Source organism: Equus caballus, chromosome 6, assembly GCF_041296265.1.
Source record: "Equus caballus isolate H_3958 breed thoroughbred chromosome 6, TB-T2T, whole genome shotgun sequence".
NCBI lineage: Eukaryota > Metazoa > Chordata > Mammalia > Perissodactyla > Equidae > Equus > Equus caballus.
Window position 1 is genome coordinate 96902583 of NC_091689.1, and position 15484 is coordinate 96918066.

General features: G+C 43.6%; 1 protein-coding gene across 8 annotated transcripts in view; it reads left to right on the forward strand.

The window, feature by feature from the left end:
- Positions 1–8: 8 nt before the first annotated feature.
- The window catches only part of NUP107 (nucleoporin 107), a 43487-nt gene continuing 28011 nt past the window's right edge, over positions 9–15484 (forward strand). The window contains exons 1-8 of one of the 8 annotated variants that reach the window (XM_070271896.1): positions 9–146; positions 3147–3238; positions 3749–3835; positions 4755–4870; positions 7501–7740; positions 11300–11403; positions 13270–13397; positions 14108–14156. In XM_070271896.1, the coding sequence (XP_070127997.1) occupies positions 11305–11403; positions 13270–13397; positions 14108–14156 (276 nt within the window). In that variant the 5' untranslated portion in view covers positions 9–146; positions 3147–3238; positions 3749–3835; ... (1 more) ...; positions 7501–7740; positions 11300–11304. Of the gene's footprint in view, positions 147–431; positions 1267–3146; positions 3239–3748; positions 3836–4754; positions 4871–7500; positions 7741–11299; positions 11404–13269; positions 13398–14107; positions 14157–15484 lie in introns of those variants that run through there. The other 7 variants (XM_070271899.1, XM_023643971.2, XM_023643969.2 and 4 more) reach the window with 7 other exon arrangements.

Consider the following 15484-nt stretch of genomic DNA (forward strand, 5'->3'; position numbering starts at 1 on the left):
GGGGGGCGCCTCGTCCTTGACTGGGGACCCGCTTCTGAAGCACTTCGGGTGAAGGGCCGAGGTGTCTCGAGCCGTGTCACAGGGCGCAGGCAGGACAGACAGAGACGGGAGCCGCTGCTGGGCAAGGTGGGCAAGTGCGGTTCCAGGTGAGCGGCGTCCGGACGCCCGCCGCGCTATTTCGACCGCCTTTCTGCGGGCTCGAGACCTTTCAAACTAAAAGGTCGGGGGAGCGGGGAAAGGTCATGTGCTGCCCTGCTGTGTGGGGCTGGGGTGGAGGGAGGGGGTGACGGGGGTGGTGAGACGAGGTGAGAACGACGGAGGTGAAGGGGAGAGGGAGGCGCGGAGCGGGGGAGGGAGTGAGGGAAGGCGGTGAGGTGGGGAGGGCGGTGAGGTGGGGAGGGCGGTGAGGGGGGAAAGGGGAGGGCCGCCCCGCCTCCGCCCGCTCCCGAAGCCTCCGCGGCGCCGGGCCGGCCTCGAGCAGCCCCAACTTCAGCAGCCGCAGAGACTGTCAGGCGCCAGGGCGCTCGACGCAGCCGGACGCGCCCTACGGGCGCCGCCCGGAGTTCGCTCCAGCCCGTCCTGAGGCGGCCCGAGGAGCACGGGGAGACGTCCGTGGCGGCGTGGCGTCCGCGTGCGGCCTGCGAGCGCGACCCCGGCCCCGTCCAACCGCCGCTCCCTGACGCGGACTCGACGCTTCGCCGTCCCCGGCCCCAGAGCCCTTCCTTCCGGGCGTCCTTAGCTAAAGGAGAGCCCTTTCTCCTTCAGCGGAAGGCCACCGGGGCAGGGCACGCGGCCATCACGGAAACCACGCCACAGACGCGGCGCCAACCAGTGAGCGCCCCCCGCTGCGGGCCCGCCCCTCACAGGGAGCCCCCGGAAGTGACTGCGCGTCCTCCGAGACGGCCGGCCGGCGTCGTTTCCCATAGGACACCCCGGCCCCAGGGCCACGCCCACACATGCCAGTCAGGCAGCGGCGGCGGTGCGTCAGGACGTCATCGGCCCAGCGCGGCGCCAGCACGCGCCCGCACACCTTCGCGCCTGGGCGGGCCGGACCTGCTGCTGCGGGCGGAAGAACACGCGCATGCGCTCGATGGAAAAGTTGTCTCCTCCTCCCTCATCCCCCGCCTTTTCTCTACGGCGGCTCAGCTAGGACATGCTTCCGGGTCGAAGGGTTTACTTCCGGAGAGCGGGAAGGCTGAAACGCGGTGGCTAAGCTTGGACCTCGCCTGCGAGGTTCTCGGTGGGCCAGGCTGTGGTCATGGACAGGTCAGTTCTGGTGGTGGCGGCTGAGCTCGGAGGCTTGTCGCTCCTGCTCGTCGGTGGGGCGAAATAGCTGATCGCCGGCCGCAGGGGAAGCCGGCGTCGGCCGGGTGCTGCCCTGGGCTCCTCCCGGCCTGGGACATTGCAGCTTGGGTTGGGGAGGGACGCGGGTGGCGACGAGGCCCGTGTCCCACTGCGGCTCCGCCGTGTCCTCCTCCTCGCAGGGCTTCCCGCTTCCGGTGGGCGCGGTGTGGGGGTGGCCCGGCCCTGGAGATGCTGAGTGCCTGGCGAGGTCACGGCCGGTCAGCGACTACTGGGGACCTCGGCCCAGACTTGCTGAGCGCAGGTCCCGGCTGAGTCGAGTTGTCTGTGGCCCCGGCCCTGCGCTGGCCGCCGGCGACGGACATGAGTTACTCGAGTTCTTAACGTGGTGGAGGAGACCACCGCGCAGTGCCAAGCGAGAGCGTTTCCTGCTGCTCCGGGGGGAAAGGCAGGAGGGGCGGCTCGGTCTCCCCGTCCCGGGAGGTACCGGGAAGGCCTCCCAGAGGAGCTGACTTCCTAGCTGGTCTTTGAATGATGATAATGGCCGACATCGAGTGCCTTAAACGCTTTAAACATGTAATGAGCTGATTTAGTCTTCGTAACGGCCCTCTGAGCCTAGGTACTGTGATCCTTTTCTCATAGGGTAACACTGGGGCTGACAGAGGTTAAGGAACTTGGGCAAAGTTAGGAAGCTGACAGACAGAAGAACCGCGTTGCCGCCTGGCTCTGTGCGTGCAGACTGCAGGCGCTGTTGAGGAGTGGGCCAAGGGGGTGGGGGTTGGCCTCCGTGAAAGGGACGACGTGTATGAAGGGGTAAGGCCCTGAACCTGCGTGCTTTGTGTCGCTGAATGGCCACGTGCAGGGTATGTTTATATGAGGGTGATGTTCTTGGCTGAGTATATGGCTGAACTGAAAAGCTGGGGTCAGATCTAAAAACCGTGGACTTGATTCTGCAGGCCAGAGATGGCCAGCTGAAGGTTTTAAATGGAGGAAAAGCATATCGGATTCTTGTCTGAAAATACAGGTCTCTTGGGCTGGTTGTGGCCTAGTGGTTGAGTTCAGCGTGCTTTGCTTGGACAGCCTGAGTCCAGCTCCTGGGGGTGGACCTACACCACTCTCAAGCCCTGCTGTGGTGCAACCCACGTACAAAATAGAGGAAGGTTGGCACAGATGTTAGCTCAGGGCCAATCTTCCTTAGCAAACAAACAAGAAACAGGCCTCTTAATTCACACGTTTTGTTTTCTAGACCTTGGGCTGAGAATGATGGGAGATCTGAAGCATCATGACTACAGTAGTGCTGAGACAAGAGGACCCCTTAGTGTACTCTGGGGAGACGTAACTTGAAGGATCATTTCTCTCCGGTTTATTAGAATTCTCTTTTACTTAGCCTCCCATCTCACCAGGTCAAACAACAGATTTTTTCATGGTACCCATGGTTTGAAGTTTTTTGGAGACTAGTGGAGATCCCTTTAAGAGAGAGTTCCTGTAATTTTAGGGAACTCCTCAATCCAGCAGAGGAAAGATTGACCTTCATGAGGCAATTATCTAAAACAGTGTTATAGTGTAGATTCCAAGTGTGGAATTAATTCCATAGGATAAAATAACATAGCGAGTGCTAGAAAGTCAAAGAAGTCTTTGTGCAGGTAAAATTTGAGCGGGACTTTGAGGGATAAGCAGGATTTGGAGCCAGAAGGGCATTATCAACAAAAAGATCACAGGCTTGGCTGCTGGGATGATCTACACCTTGACTGACTCAGGGTTCTTTGCTCCAGTCATGATGATAAAGTTATTTGCAAATGCTACATTCTTATTTCATTCACATGAGCTTGCTTATGCTATCTTAGGAGTGGCTTTGGAGAGATGTCATCCCCTGTGATCCGAGAGGCAGAGGTGACACGGACTGCACGGAAACAGAGTGCTCAAAAGAGAGTTTTAAGTATCCTTTGCATTTTAAGCATCATTGTAAAAAAACTGCAACATGTTTGGAATCAGGATTATAGATTTTCTTTTTATGAGAGGTATTAAATACTAGCTATAATAATAAAATGCTATGGAAATTAGTTTTTTTAACTCTCCAGATGTGTTAGTTGGTAAATATAACGCTGGAATTCAGTGAGATTAAGATTTATGTTTCCCTGAAAATAAGGATGTTTCATTTTACTGCTAACTATCATATTGTGGTTAGTTTCTTCTGAGATTAGATAGCCTTTTTTTATTTGAAATCTGGCTAAGAACTCTTAGTTCACTGTGTAGTAATCTTACGACTGATAGCTGAGAATTTAAATTGTAGAGGGAATTATTTATTCTTTGTGTAGAGAAAACGGTAGCCATAAAATACCTTGTTCTTGAAAAATGTATTCACATATTTTGTGTCATGTAAATATGGTTAGTCTAATTTGAATGATGTCTTTTCTCCAAGGAAAACTTTTCTTAACTCTTCCTCCAGTTCGAGCATCCCAAGATGAAGTTTTTGCCAATACTACACCAAGAAACCAGGTGATCCCTCGAACTCCCAGCTCATTTCGACCACCCTGTAAGATTTTTTGGTTTTAAAGCATTTAATAAGAATAATAATAGCAGCTAGTAGTTACAATACACGTAATATAATATTTAGTTGTGATGTCAATGATTAGGAACAAATAATATTAATTGCATTTAGTATTTATTGAACTCTTACCATGTGTAGCATCATACTTATATAAATATACAATAACTGTGACAAAGGTATTATCTCTATTTTGCCAAAACCGAAAGTTTGACTTAGAGAAGTTAATTAATGCAGATAACGTAGCTAAGTAAGTATGTAAGTAACAGAACCAACGTTCAAACAGTGATCCGCTTACTCCAAAGTCCATGCTGTCCACACTACACTGCCTCCTTGGTGTGCCTTATAAAATTAGAATGTGAAGAATCCATTGACTCATTAATGTCCCTTTTTTTTTTTTAATGCTCAGTTATATTCTTTTTTTTTTTTTTTAAGATTTTAGTTTTCCTTTTTCTCCCCAAAGCCCCCCAGTACATAGTTGTGTATTTTTAGTTGTGGGTCCTTCTAGTTGTGGCATGTGGGATACTGCCTCAGCATGGCCTGATGAATGGTGCCACGTTCGCGCCCAGGATTCGAACTGGTGAAACCCTGGGCCGCTGAAGTGGAGTGCACGAACTTAACTACTCAGCCACGGGGCTGGCCCCCGCTCAGTTATATTCTAACAAAAGCATCTCTATTTGCAGTAAAATTTTTCCTGGTGGGCTCAGTAGTACCAAAAGCTCAGATTTAGAAAAATAAGTTAAATCTTCATATCATGGAAATGTTAACAATAAAGTATTTGTTTGGTTAGACTCTAAATAATTGAAAACTGAAAATTACTTGTTCATTGTTGTTTGTTTGCTTGCTTTGTTTTCATGATGAGTGCTTGTGCTGTTCAGGATTCTCTTTATTAACCTCTTGTTTGTAGTTACGCCACCAAACCGGAGCTTGCTGAGGCAGCCAGATGTGTCGTGCATTCTTGGAACTGGAGGGAGGTCTCCCCGGCTTACACAGTCTTCAGGGTTCTTGGGAAATCTGTCTGTGGTACGTAGAAAAATGGGGCTGAAGTTTTCTCCCTTTTTATAAAAGTATGATATTTAGCTTAAAAGCCTTTAATGAGACTTGAAGTCATATTCATCATAAAACTAACTAGTTTATGTGGCTTGAAATAATTTCTCGGTCAGACTTTCAGAAAACAGAAACCCCTAAGCATCTCATGTCACAGGAGGAAGCTGTGACACAAGCAAGATTTAGCTGCAGATAAAGTGTGTTAACTTGACAGTTTGCTGATCAAATAAATTCTGATTGGTTGCTGATGGCTATAACAGCTGAGCCCTATTTTGAAGCATAAAATAGTTGGAAGCCAAGAGTAATCGATGAACAATATCATAAGGAAGAGAGACAAACGCGTTAAAGGAAAGAAAAGAGAAAATGTGGGGGAATTAGGTGAGACATTCTTTAGGAATCAAGATGGTACTGTATTTAAAATAGCGGAAGAAAGGCCATATAAACTATGATGCAGAATGACTTGACCCCGCTGTTTAAAATACCCTGTAGGAAAAGAAAGGATTGACGCTAACTGAGAAGAAGGAAACAGCAGAGTTTTGTTGGAGTGGTAGAGTGGTATAGCACCTTTAGTTCCCAAAACAGTAAAAACGATTCTTCTGTATTTGGCTCCATGCTTATTAAAAAGGCACAGAGATTTTTACATGCACTTGAAGTTGTCTAAATTAGATGTTTTCTGGAGAATGGAGAGGTTAAACCTCTCTTTGTCTTAGAAGGTTAAATAGATCTTGAAAATATTTATTACAGTTGTGAATTTTTAGTGTTATTATCCAACAATGATTAGTCATTGAACACTTTTACTCTGCTTATGAAACTGGTTTATGTTGGTAATGTTTATCTTGTTCTACTTAAAAACATGAGTGAATTGACTGCCTCTGGGTTTAAGCAAAAGAAGATGACTTATTTTTTACTGCTTTACAACTGCAAGATTAATAGTAAAACTGTTACTCACTTGAAGGCCAGGTTAGAGTAAAAGTGTATTGATTACTGTAAAATGTTTAGAAATTACTTTGTAGTCAGAGGTATTTTCTCAGTTTGTTTTGCCAGTTTTAATATTGGCTGTGAGAGGTGATCTTGGATATCTAGGTTGCCCTGAAGGAAGTAAGGTCATTTGCTACGTTAATTTTACCATACGTCTACCTGCACAGATTTGATTGTGGACCAAAATATTTTTCTGAATGCAGAATAGCATTGCTGTGTAAGATTTTCAGTTTGATCCTTATACTAATGACAATCAGCACCCGGAAGGAAGTGAACTATTAGGCTTCAGGAGCTGAAGCTAAGCTCTGAGCCTGTAGTTACTGCCTCATGAATAGATAGGGTTCCAGCACCCATCTTGAGCACTTTTCCTTGAGGAGACTGATTTAAAGGTCCATTTTTATTGCTGCTCATACTGGGATTTTAAATAAAGGTGAATTATAAAAAACTTTATTATGCACATTTTAAAACATGTCCAAAAATAGAATAGTGGAGTAAGCCCCCACGTGCTCACTGCCCAGTTTCAACAGTTGTCAGGATATGGCTGATCTTGTTTCTTCTACACCCCAGGCATTTGCCCACGTTACTTTACGACACCCAGATTCCATACTGTTGTATCCACAAGTCCTTCAGCACGTATCTGTGAGACATGAGGATGTTTTCTTTAACATAAGCACAATACTGTTGTCACATCTAACCCTACATGCACGCGTGCGCACATACACACACACACAGAGTAATTCCTTTATCATTTCAAGTATCCATTTTATATATGTATATATATATTTTTCACTGTGCTATATATTTCATTAAGTGTTCACATTTCCCCAGTTGTGTCAAATTTTTCTGAGTTGGTTTTTTCAAATCAGGATCCAAACAAGGTCAACACATTGCATTTGCTTGATGTGTCTCACGTGTTTTAATCTGTGAGTTCCTCCCTCGTCCTTTTTTTCATTACCATTTATTTGTTGAAGAAAATAGGTCATTTCTCCTATACAGTTTCTCCTGTCCCAAAAGTGAAAAACTGATGTGCACTTAGAGCACTGGGACTTCTTATTCTGCCTGTTGATGTCAGCTTAAATATTACGCAGTGCAGTCCTTGTTGGTTTTTTTTTTTAAGACTCTAGATAGAGGTCAGTGGAAACAAACTTCACGGTTTTTTAGATTTTGATTTTTTTATTTTTGTTAAAGATTGGCACCTGAGCTAACATCTGTTGCCAATCTTCTTCTTTTTTTCTTCTTCTCCCCAATGCCTCCCAGTACATAGTTGTGTATTCTAGTTGTAGGTCCTTCTGGTTGTGCTATGTGAGACACCGCCTCAGCATGGCCTGATGAGCGGTGCTAGGCCTGCGCCCAGGATCTGAACCAGTGAAACCCTGGGCCACCGAAGCAGAGCACGTGAACTTAACCACTAGGCCACAGGGCCAGCCCCGGTTTTTTTTAAGTATGAAGTAGCACAAAAGAAAACAATCAAAAGAGCCATAATTTCCTTAACGAAATAACCCTTGTGTTTATCTTCTAAAAATGAAAAACACATACAGAAGGTTTTAAAAAATTTAGCCGTGCTGAAGTCTTTATTCACTCAATGGCAATGACTCCATTACTTTTCTGTGTCTTTTTTTGTCCTTAAGGTAACTAATCTGGATGACAGTAATTGGGCTGCTGCGTTTTCATCACAGCGTCCTGGGCTCTTCACAAACGCAGAGCCCCACAATGTAACTGAGGACGTAACTCTCAGTGCTGTTATGTTGCGTGAGGATGATCCTGGAGAAGCTGGTCAGTGGCTCTGAGCTTTGTTTGTAACACAGTGGCTTGTCGCTTTACTAGGATCAAGGAGACTGTCTCCTTCTGCTCCTGAACGTGACTATAAAGTATGTTCATTAAGCTCTTTGGTTATGGTGATAGCTCTGGGAGGTTGAGGACCTCACCTTAGTTCTCGGCTGGAGCAGCATCTTGCCACTTTCTCTTCCAGTGTAAATAGCAGCCCGTTAGGTTATTAGACAAGTCTCTAACATTTTTATTCTTTTCTTGTTCGTGCTCTTGAAAGGCTGCTCTTTTTGTTTAGGTTTAGTTTTTATCTAACATTGACATGTTTTGTTTTGGCCTGGATGCTAATGCTGTATTTTCAAATAGTGTGACCTTTCTAGTTTTAGGCTGGGTATTACTATTCCCTTTTGGGAAAAAACATTTATTTTTACTGTCTCTTTACCTACACATTGCATAGGTTCTTCATTTTACCATCGTCATAAGCATACCATATATGTGTATGGGTGCTAGTCCATACCACTGTCTGAACATTAACTCATGTAATGGTGCATTAAATAGTTAGAATAACTATTCTCATTTTAGGGGGAAAGAAACCTCTGCTCGAAGAGGTTAAGTAACCTACTTAAGCTCACCTGGCTAGGAAGTGATGGCCCCAAGATTAGAAACTAAGCCGTTTGATTGCAGAGCCCTTCTCTTAACACTGTGGTAACCGCTACTTCCTTGTAGTATCTGCCAGGAATAAGTACTCAAATTTTGAGTCTCAAAAATACTTTGTGCTTAACCTATAAAATACAAGAATTTCATTTGTAGTATGAACAATAGGTGAGACCTTAAATATTATACAGTGTTACAGTAGAGTATATGTATTTTTCCTGAGTAGAACATGTCATTTTAGTATCATAACTTTCTCAGCTACTTTGTTACAATGTGCTTAAAATATAATTCTGATGTTTTAAAATTTGGTTCACATTTTTGTAGTAATTGATGACAGACTAATAACTAATACATCTTTGGGATCTTAAAAGACTTGTAGATAACAAAAGAAAAAAAAGATAAATTGGACTACATCAAATTTAAAACTGTGCATCAAAACATACAATCAGTAGAGTGAAAAGGCAACTCACAGGATGGGAGAATATATCTGCAAATCATATATCTGATAAGAGGGTAATATCCAGAATGTAGGAAGAACTCTTACAACCCAACAACAACAAAAAACAGCCCAATTAAATAATGAGCAAATGGGGCTGGCCTGGTGGTGTAGTGGTTGAGTTCATCTGCTCCGCTTTGGTGGCTCGGGGTTCGCAGGTTCGGATCCTGGGCACAGACCTAGCACTGCTCGTCAAGCCACACTGTGGTGACATCCCACCTCCCACATCCCTATTCCCTGAGATAGAACAGGCATTGACTTCTCTCTAACTATGAAAGTCTCAGGTGGCATCTGCCAAAATAAAGTTGTTTGGTCTACGTTGAAAATCTGTTGTTTAGTGTAGCTAGCTTCATTCATTACTCATTAATTATTCATTCATTATCTTGGCTGGATCTTCTGGATCACTTGCTGCTTCACCTGCACTTTCACGTTATGGAGATGGCTTCTTTCCTTAAACCTCATGAACCACCCTCTGCTAGTTTCAGACTTTGCTTCTGCAGCTTCCTCCTCTCTCAGCCTTCACAGAATTGAAGAGAGTTAGGGCCTTGCTCTGGATTAGGCTTCGGCTTAAGAGAGTGCTGTGGCTGATTTCATCTTCTATCCAGACCACTAAACCTTCTCCATATCAACAATGAGGCTGGTTCATTTTCTTGTCTTTCATGTGTTCACTGGAGTAGCACCTTTAATTTCCTTCAAGAACTTTTCCTTTGCATTCACAAATTAGCTAACGGTTTAGCACAAGAGGCCTAGATTTTTCGCCTCCCTTGGCTTTCTACGTGCCTTGCTCACTAAGCTTAATCATTTCTGGCTTTTGATTTAAAGTGAGAGACGTGACTCTTCTATCACTTGAACACTTAGTGGCCGTTGTAAGGTTATTAGTTGGCCTAATTTCACTACTGTTGGGTCTCAGGGAATAGGGATGCCCGAGGAGAGGGAGTGAGACTGGGAACAGCTGGTCGGTGGAGCAGTAAGAACAGACAAAACGTTTATCTGTTAAGTTCACCGTCTTATATAGGCATGGTTCATGGCACCCGCAGACAATTCCACTAGTAACATCAAAGATCACTGATCACAAACCACCATAACAAATATAGTAATAATGAAAAAGTTTGAAATATTGTGAGAATTACCAAAATGTGACACAGAGACATGAAGTGAGCAAATGCTGTTGGAAAAATGGCACCGATGGGCTTGCTTGACACAGGGCTGCCACAAACCTTCAACTTGTAAAAAAAAAAAACAAAAAACCTCAGTATGTGCGAAATGCTATAAAGTGATGTGCCATAAAACAAGGTGTGCCTGTGTACCCAGAAGCAGATTGCCTCATATGGTAGTTCTATTTTTTATTTTTTGAGGAGCTTCCATATTGTTTTCCATAGTGGCAAAACGATTCGCATTGCCACCAGCAGCCCTCGGTGGTTCCCTTTTCTCCTGATCCTCGGCAACACTCGTTTTTCTTGTCTTTTTGATGATAGCTGTGCTAACAGGTGTGAGGCGATAGCTCCTGGTGGGTTGATTTGCGTTTCCCTGATGGTTAGTGACGTTGAGCACCTTTCATGTACCTGTTGGCCACCTGTATGTCTTCTTTGGAGAAATGCCTATTCAGTTTCTCTGCCCATTTTTTAATTGGATAGTTTGGTTTTTTTGTTACTGAGTTGTATGAGTTCTTTATGTATTTGGAAAATTAACACCTTATCAGATGTTATTTGCAGATGTCTTCTCCCATTCCGTAGGCTGCATTTTCGTTTTGTTGATGGTTTCTTTTGCTGTGTAGAGCTTTTAGTTTGACGTAGTCCCACTTGATGATTTTTGCTTCAGCAGGTGTTTATGCTTTTGGTGTCATGTCCAAAAAACTGTTACCAAGACCAATGTCAAGGAGCTTTTTTTTTAGGATTTTCATGGTTTCAGGTCTTATGTTTAAGTCTTTAAACCATTGTGAGTTCATTTTTATGAGTGGTATAAGATAGGGGTCCAATTTCATTTTTCTGCAGGGGGTTATCCAGTTTTCCCAGCGCCATTTATTGAAGAGACTGTCCTTTCCCCACTGAGTTTTCTTGGCTCCCTTGTCAAATATTAGTTGCCCATATATGTGGGAGTTTATTTCTGGGCTCTCAGTTCTGTTCCATTGGTCTCATTTTATTCCAGAACCGTACTGTTTTGATTACTGAGCTTTGTAGTAGCGTTCACGGTCGGGCAGTGTGAGGCCTCCTGCTCTGCTCCTCTTTCTCAGGACTGCTCTGGCCAGCCTGAGTTTAGTTTTGCATGATTACAAGAGCTCTGTGGATGGATGGTGGTGATGGTAGCACAACAGTGTGGATATACGTAATGCCACTGAGCCATACACTTAAAAATGGTTAGGATGGTAAATTTTGTTATATGTATTTACCACAATTATAATTTTTTTAAAATACAGCAGTAAAAAAAGGATTTGTAGCTATGTTTTTAAGGTTTCAAACAAACAGAATTACTGAGAAATATATCACTTTGTTTTTTTTCTTGTTAATGTGTTCTAGCATCCATGAGCATGTTTTCTGATTTCCTGCAGTCTTTTTTGAAGCACTCTTCAACCACAGTTTTTGACCTTGTAGAAGAGTATGAAAACATTTGTAGTAGTCAGGTAAGTTAATTTCAATCCATTGTTGGTCAAATAGATACTCTTAGTTCTTTTTGGAACAGCATCAACCTGTGAATTTCCATTTGTATTTAAGGAAGATGTCTTAGGGGTGTGGTCAAATAGGGGCATGGTTGGGAGGTCAGCCAGAGCAGCTCTGCTTTTTACATATTGAGGGTCTGTGTAAGATTTCTTTTGGGGACAAAAGGATTCTGCTGCTTTAAAAAAGGAAAAGCCAGGGGCTGGCCCAGTGACACAGTGGTGAAGTTCATGCCCTCCACTGTCGCAGCCTGGGGTTCGCTGGTTCAGATACCAGGTGCAGACCTAGCACCGCTCATCACGCCATGCTGTGGCAGGCATCCCACATGTAAAATAGAGGAAGGTGGGCACAGATGTTAGCTCAGGGCCAGTCTTCCTCAAAAAAAAATGGGGGGAAAATCCAGGGGCTGGCCCGGTGGCATAGTAAAGTTTGCACACTCTGCTTCGGCAGCCCAGAGTATGCAGGTTCGGGTCCCTGGCTCAGACCTACACACTGCTCATCAAGCCGTGCTGCAGCAGCATCCTACATACAAAATAGAGGAAGAGTGACAATGGATATTAGCTCAGTTTTCCTGTGAACCTAAAACTGCTCTTAAAAATTGTCTGTTTAAAAAAAGAGAGAAAGGGCTTCAAGAATTATTGTATTCAAGGGCCGGCCAAGTGGTGCAGAGGTGTTTGCACATTCCATTTGAGTGGCCCAGGGTTCCCTGGTTTGGATCCTGGGTGTGGACCTGTGCACCGTGTGTCAAGCCATGCTGTGGCAGGTGTCCCACATATAAAGTAGAGGAAGATAGGCACAGGTGTTAGCTCAGGCCTAATTTTCCTCAAGAAAAAAAGAAAAGGAAAAAGAAATTATTGTATTCAAGAATAATTGAAATAATAATAATAGCCAACATTTTTTGAGCGTTTAATACTGTTTCAGTAATGAATCTCTGGATTGTTCCATTATAAAAGCAGTAGCTTCCCTAAATAACACAGGCAATGGCACTCAGGATTCCGGTGGAGGATTCAATGAGTGAGTGGGAAGGCCAGATCGCCTACTGACTACTCCTGAGAAGACAGAAGCGACCTGCTTTGTGAGGGCTTTTGAAAGGGTGGGGAAGCCTGTGGTGGGGTTCTTCATGTTCTGAATGAGAACGACTCGTCTCTGAATTCCCCTTGATAAGATACGGAGGTGCTTTCATAACCTTTGAGAAAGGTTTTCTTTACCCTGGGCTCTTAAACCTCCTGATAAACAGTTGTGTGTGTGTTTCCGGGGAGGACGTCCATACCTTTCGTTAGATTTTCACACGTTCCTGAGTCTCAAAAAGGTGAACAGCTGCTGTTTTAGAACAAGACGGGAAGGGACGTTGGTTCTGTTTTGGTTAGAAATGACAATGTTTTGATACCAATCTTAGGAAAATATTTTTCTTGATTTGTTGTATGTTATACTTTTCCCAGACATAATTTGAAGATATCTTATTTTTAATTTTCATTGCTACTCTGTTGGTTTGGGTTATGATTTTGTCAGGTATAGGTTAGATTCAGCTTATCTCCTGGTTACAGGGAGGAAAGAATGTGCCCATGGCTGTTATCGTTGAATCTGAAAGCTAGGGTATATTAAATTTCTTTACATATGTACTCACATGAACACACCTTACTTCAAATTAAGGCTGTTTCTAGTGGGAATGTATATCACGTGCAATTAAAAAAGACAATGGATAGGAAAAATTGATAATATAAATATGTATGTATATATAAACATATTATTAGTTTTAGCACTGTGTACTTGAAGAATACAAAGTTGTGACTCAGAATTATAGAAAACCTCCTTCCCTTTGTATTTTAATCCAGGTGAATATACTCAGTAAAATAGTGAGCCGAGCAACACCTGGACTGCAGAAGTTTTCAAAAACAGCCAGTATGCTGTGGCTTCTTCAACAGGAGATGGTCACGTGGAGGCTGTTGGCCTCTCTGTATAGGTAACGTTGTGTAGGACTCATAACTGAAATGTTGTGACACAAGTTAACAAACCAATAGGCAGATTAACTTAAAAGTTAGTGTAGGATGTGTTTGGAAATAGGTTTTTCTGTTTTTGAGGCGTATCGTTTCTAATGCCTTAGTTGTCAGGAGTGAGTTAGGAGGAAGAGAGGAATATTAGGTCATAAAGCTGGTAACTCCCCCGAATTGGATACTTATAAAGATTTAAGGAAAGTGCTAAAAACACTGCAATACTTAGGAGAGGATAGATGAGAAAAAGAACTGATAGATTTTATGTAATGTGAAAGTTTGAAAGAAATTAACCAAATTTTCCTTTTCTCAGATGCTCAGTGGTTTTGGCTCTCATTCCGTTGCCTTCTCATTCTAATGAGAAAATCTTGAAAGAAAATCATATTATCATTTTATTTTTGCCATGTGAAGATATTCCGTTAAAAAGTTAGATGTTTGTATTAGCAGGTAGCTGTTAAAGACTGCATTGTGTATTTTTAGTAAATACCAGTTTTGTTCAGGTGTCAATATCAGATTCAAAAAGCATTTAGTCTGTGATCTTGTTTTTAAAGCATGATGGGTAAGGCAATTGGAAACTCATTTGTTTACATTGGAAAGAATGCAGGTTTGCGCATGTACATGGCGTAAAAGGTGATTTCATATATTCATGTGAAATAAGACTTTTCATTTTATTTTTCCCCAGAGACAGAATACAGTCTGTATTAGAAGAAGAAAATATGTTTGCAGTTACTGTAAGTTTTATATTAATTTTTTCTTTCATAAATGCTTAAAAATTAAAATGTTTTTAGTAGTAGAATTTGATTTTTGACCCTCCATCTTGAGTTTCTTCATTTTTAAAATTTTATAAGTAAATAAAAGATATAATAATTGAGTATGGATTTAAATTATAGAGTAAAAGGTGAAATTCCTCATTTATTCCTCTTACTGTTCAGTCTAACAATTTGGTATGTATCCTACCAGACATTTTTCTGCGCATCTTTGTATATACAGACACATGTACGCAGTTTGGTGGTTTTTATTTTTTATAAAGATGGTGATGAGAATGTCACTGAAATGCTTAGTTAAACCATGGAAGGATAACCATGGTGCTCTGGAGCCCTTCCTTCAGACAGCAGGCCCTCGAAGACCACGAGGGGTGTGCCTTGCCGTCCTCTAAATCAGACATGGAACTTCTGGGAGATTTCAGGGGGTTGTCCCTCAGGCAGTTCAGCAGAAGCCTGAGGGCTTATTTTTATGCCATCTGGGTTGAGTGCAGCAGGATTCATTGACTTGGTTCCCAGCCAGGGTGTTAGTCAAATTGTGCAGACTCCTCGGCGGTGCTGAGATGTGTTTCTCTCTCCTGGAGACCCCAAGCAGAGAGGAGGTAGAGCCTGAAAGGAGTGGGTCCCCAGCTCTGTCTCATTCTGTAAATGTTGTCCCGTATTTTTCTTTTCTTCCCCCCAGTAGACTCAAGGGACCTCAACTACTTTGCCCGCCTTCAGGGGCCAGCACCTTATGTTTATTCTTGTTTTTTATGTATAAGCAAAATGACGTTCAGGCATCATAACTCTAACCTGCCAAAGCCAAACGCAATTTTGCCTTTCAGTGGATGGCACCATAGCCAGCTTTCCAAGGAACCCGAACGGTCTCTAAACCAGCACTTCTCAGACTGTACTGTGCACATGCGCCACCCAGAGGTCTTCTTAATCGGTGGATTCTGATTCGGCAGGTCTGGTGGGGCCTGGGAGTCTGCATTTTTCACACGCTCCCAGGTGGTGCTGCTGCCGCTCTGTGCACTGCGCTTGGGCAGCATGGGTCTAGACCCTGGCCTCTGCCGCGGCCCCCAATTTAACCCATCAGGTCTTGTTGGCGCTGTCTCTTCTGTCCCAACTCTGACCACTCATCTCTGTTTCTGTTGCCACCACTTCAGCCGAAGCCTTCGTCATTTTTTGCAGGGTTGTGGCCATAGCTTTCGTCTGGTCTCCCTGGCTCTATACACAGGTTTTTTTTTTTTTATTTAACATATAGTATGATTTCATTGATACATTATACTGAGAGTTTCTTTCTTTCTTTCTTTTTT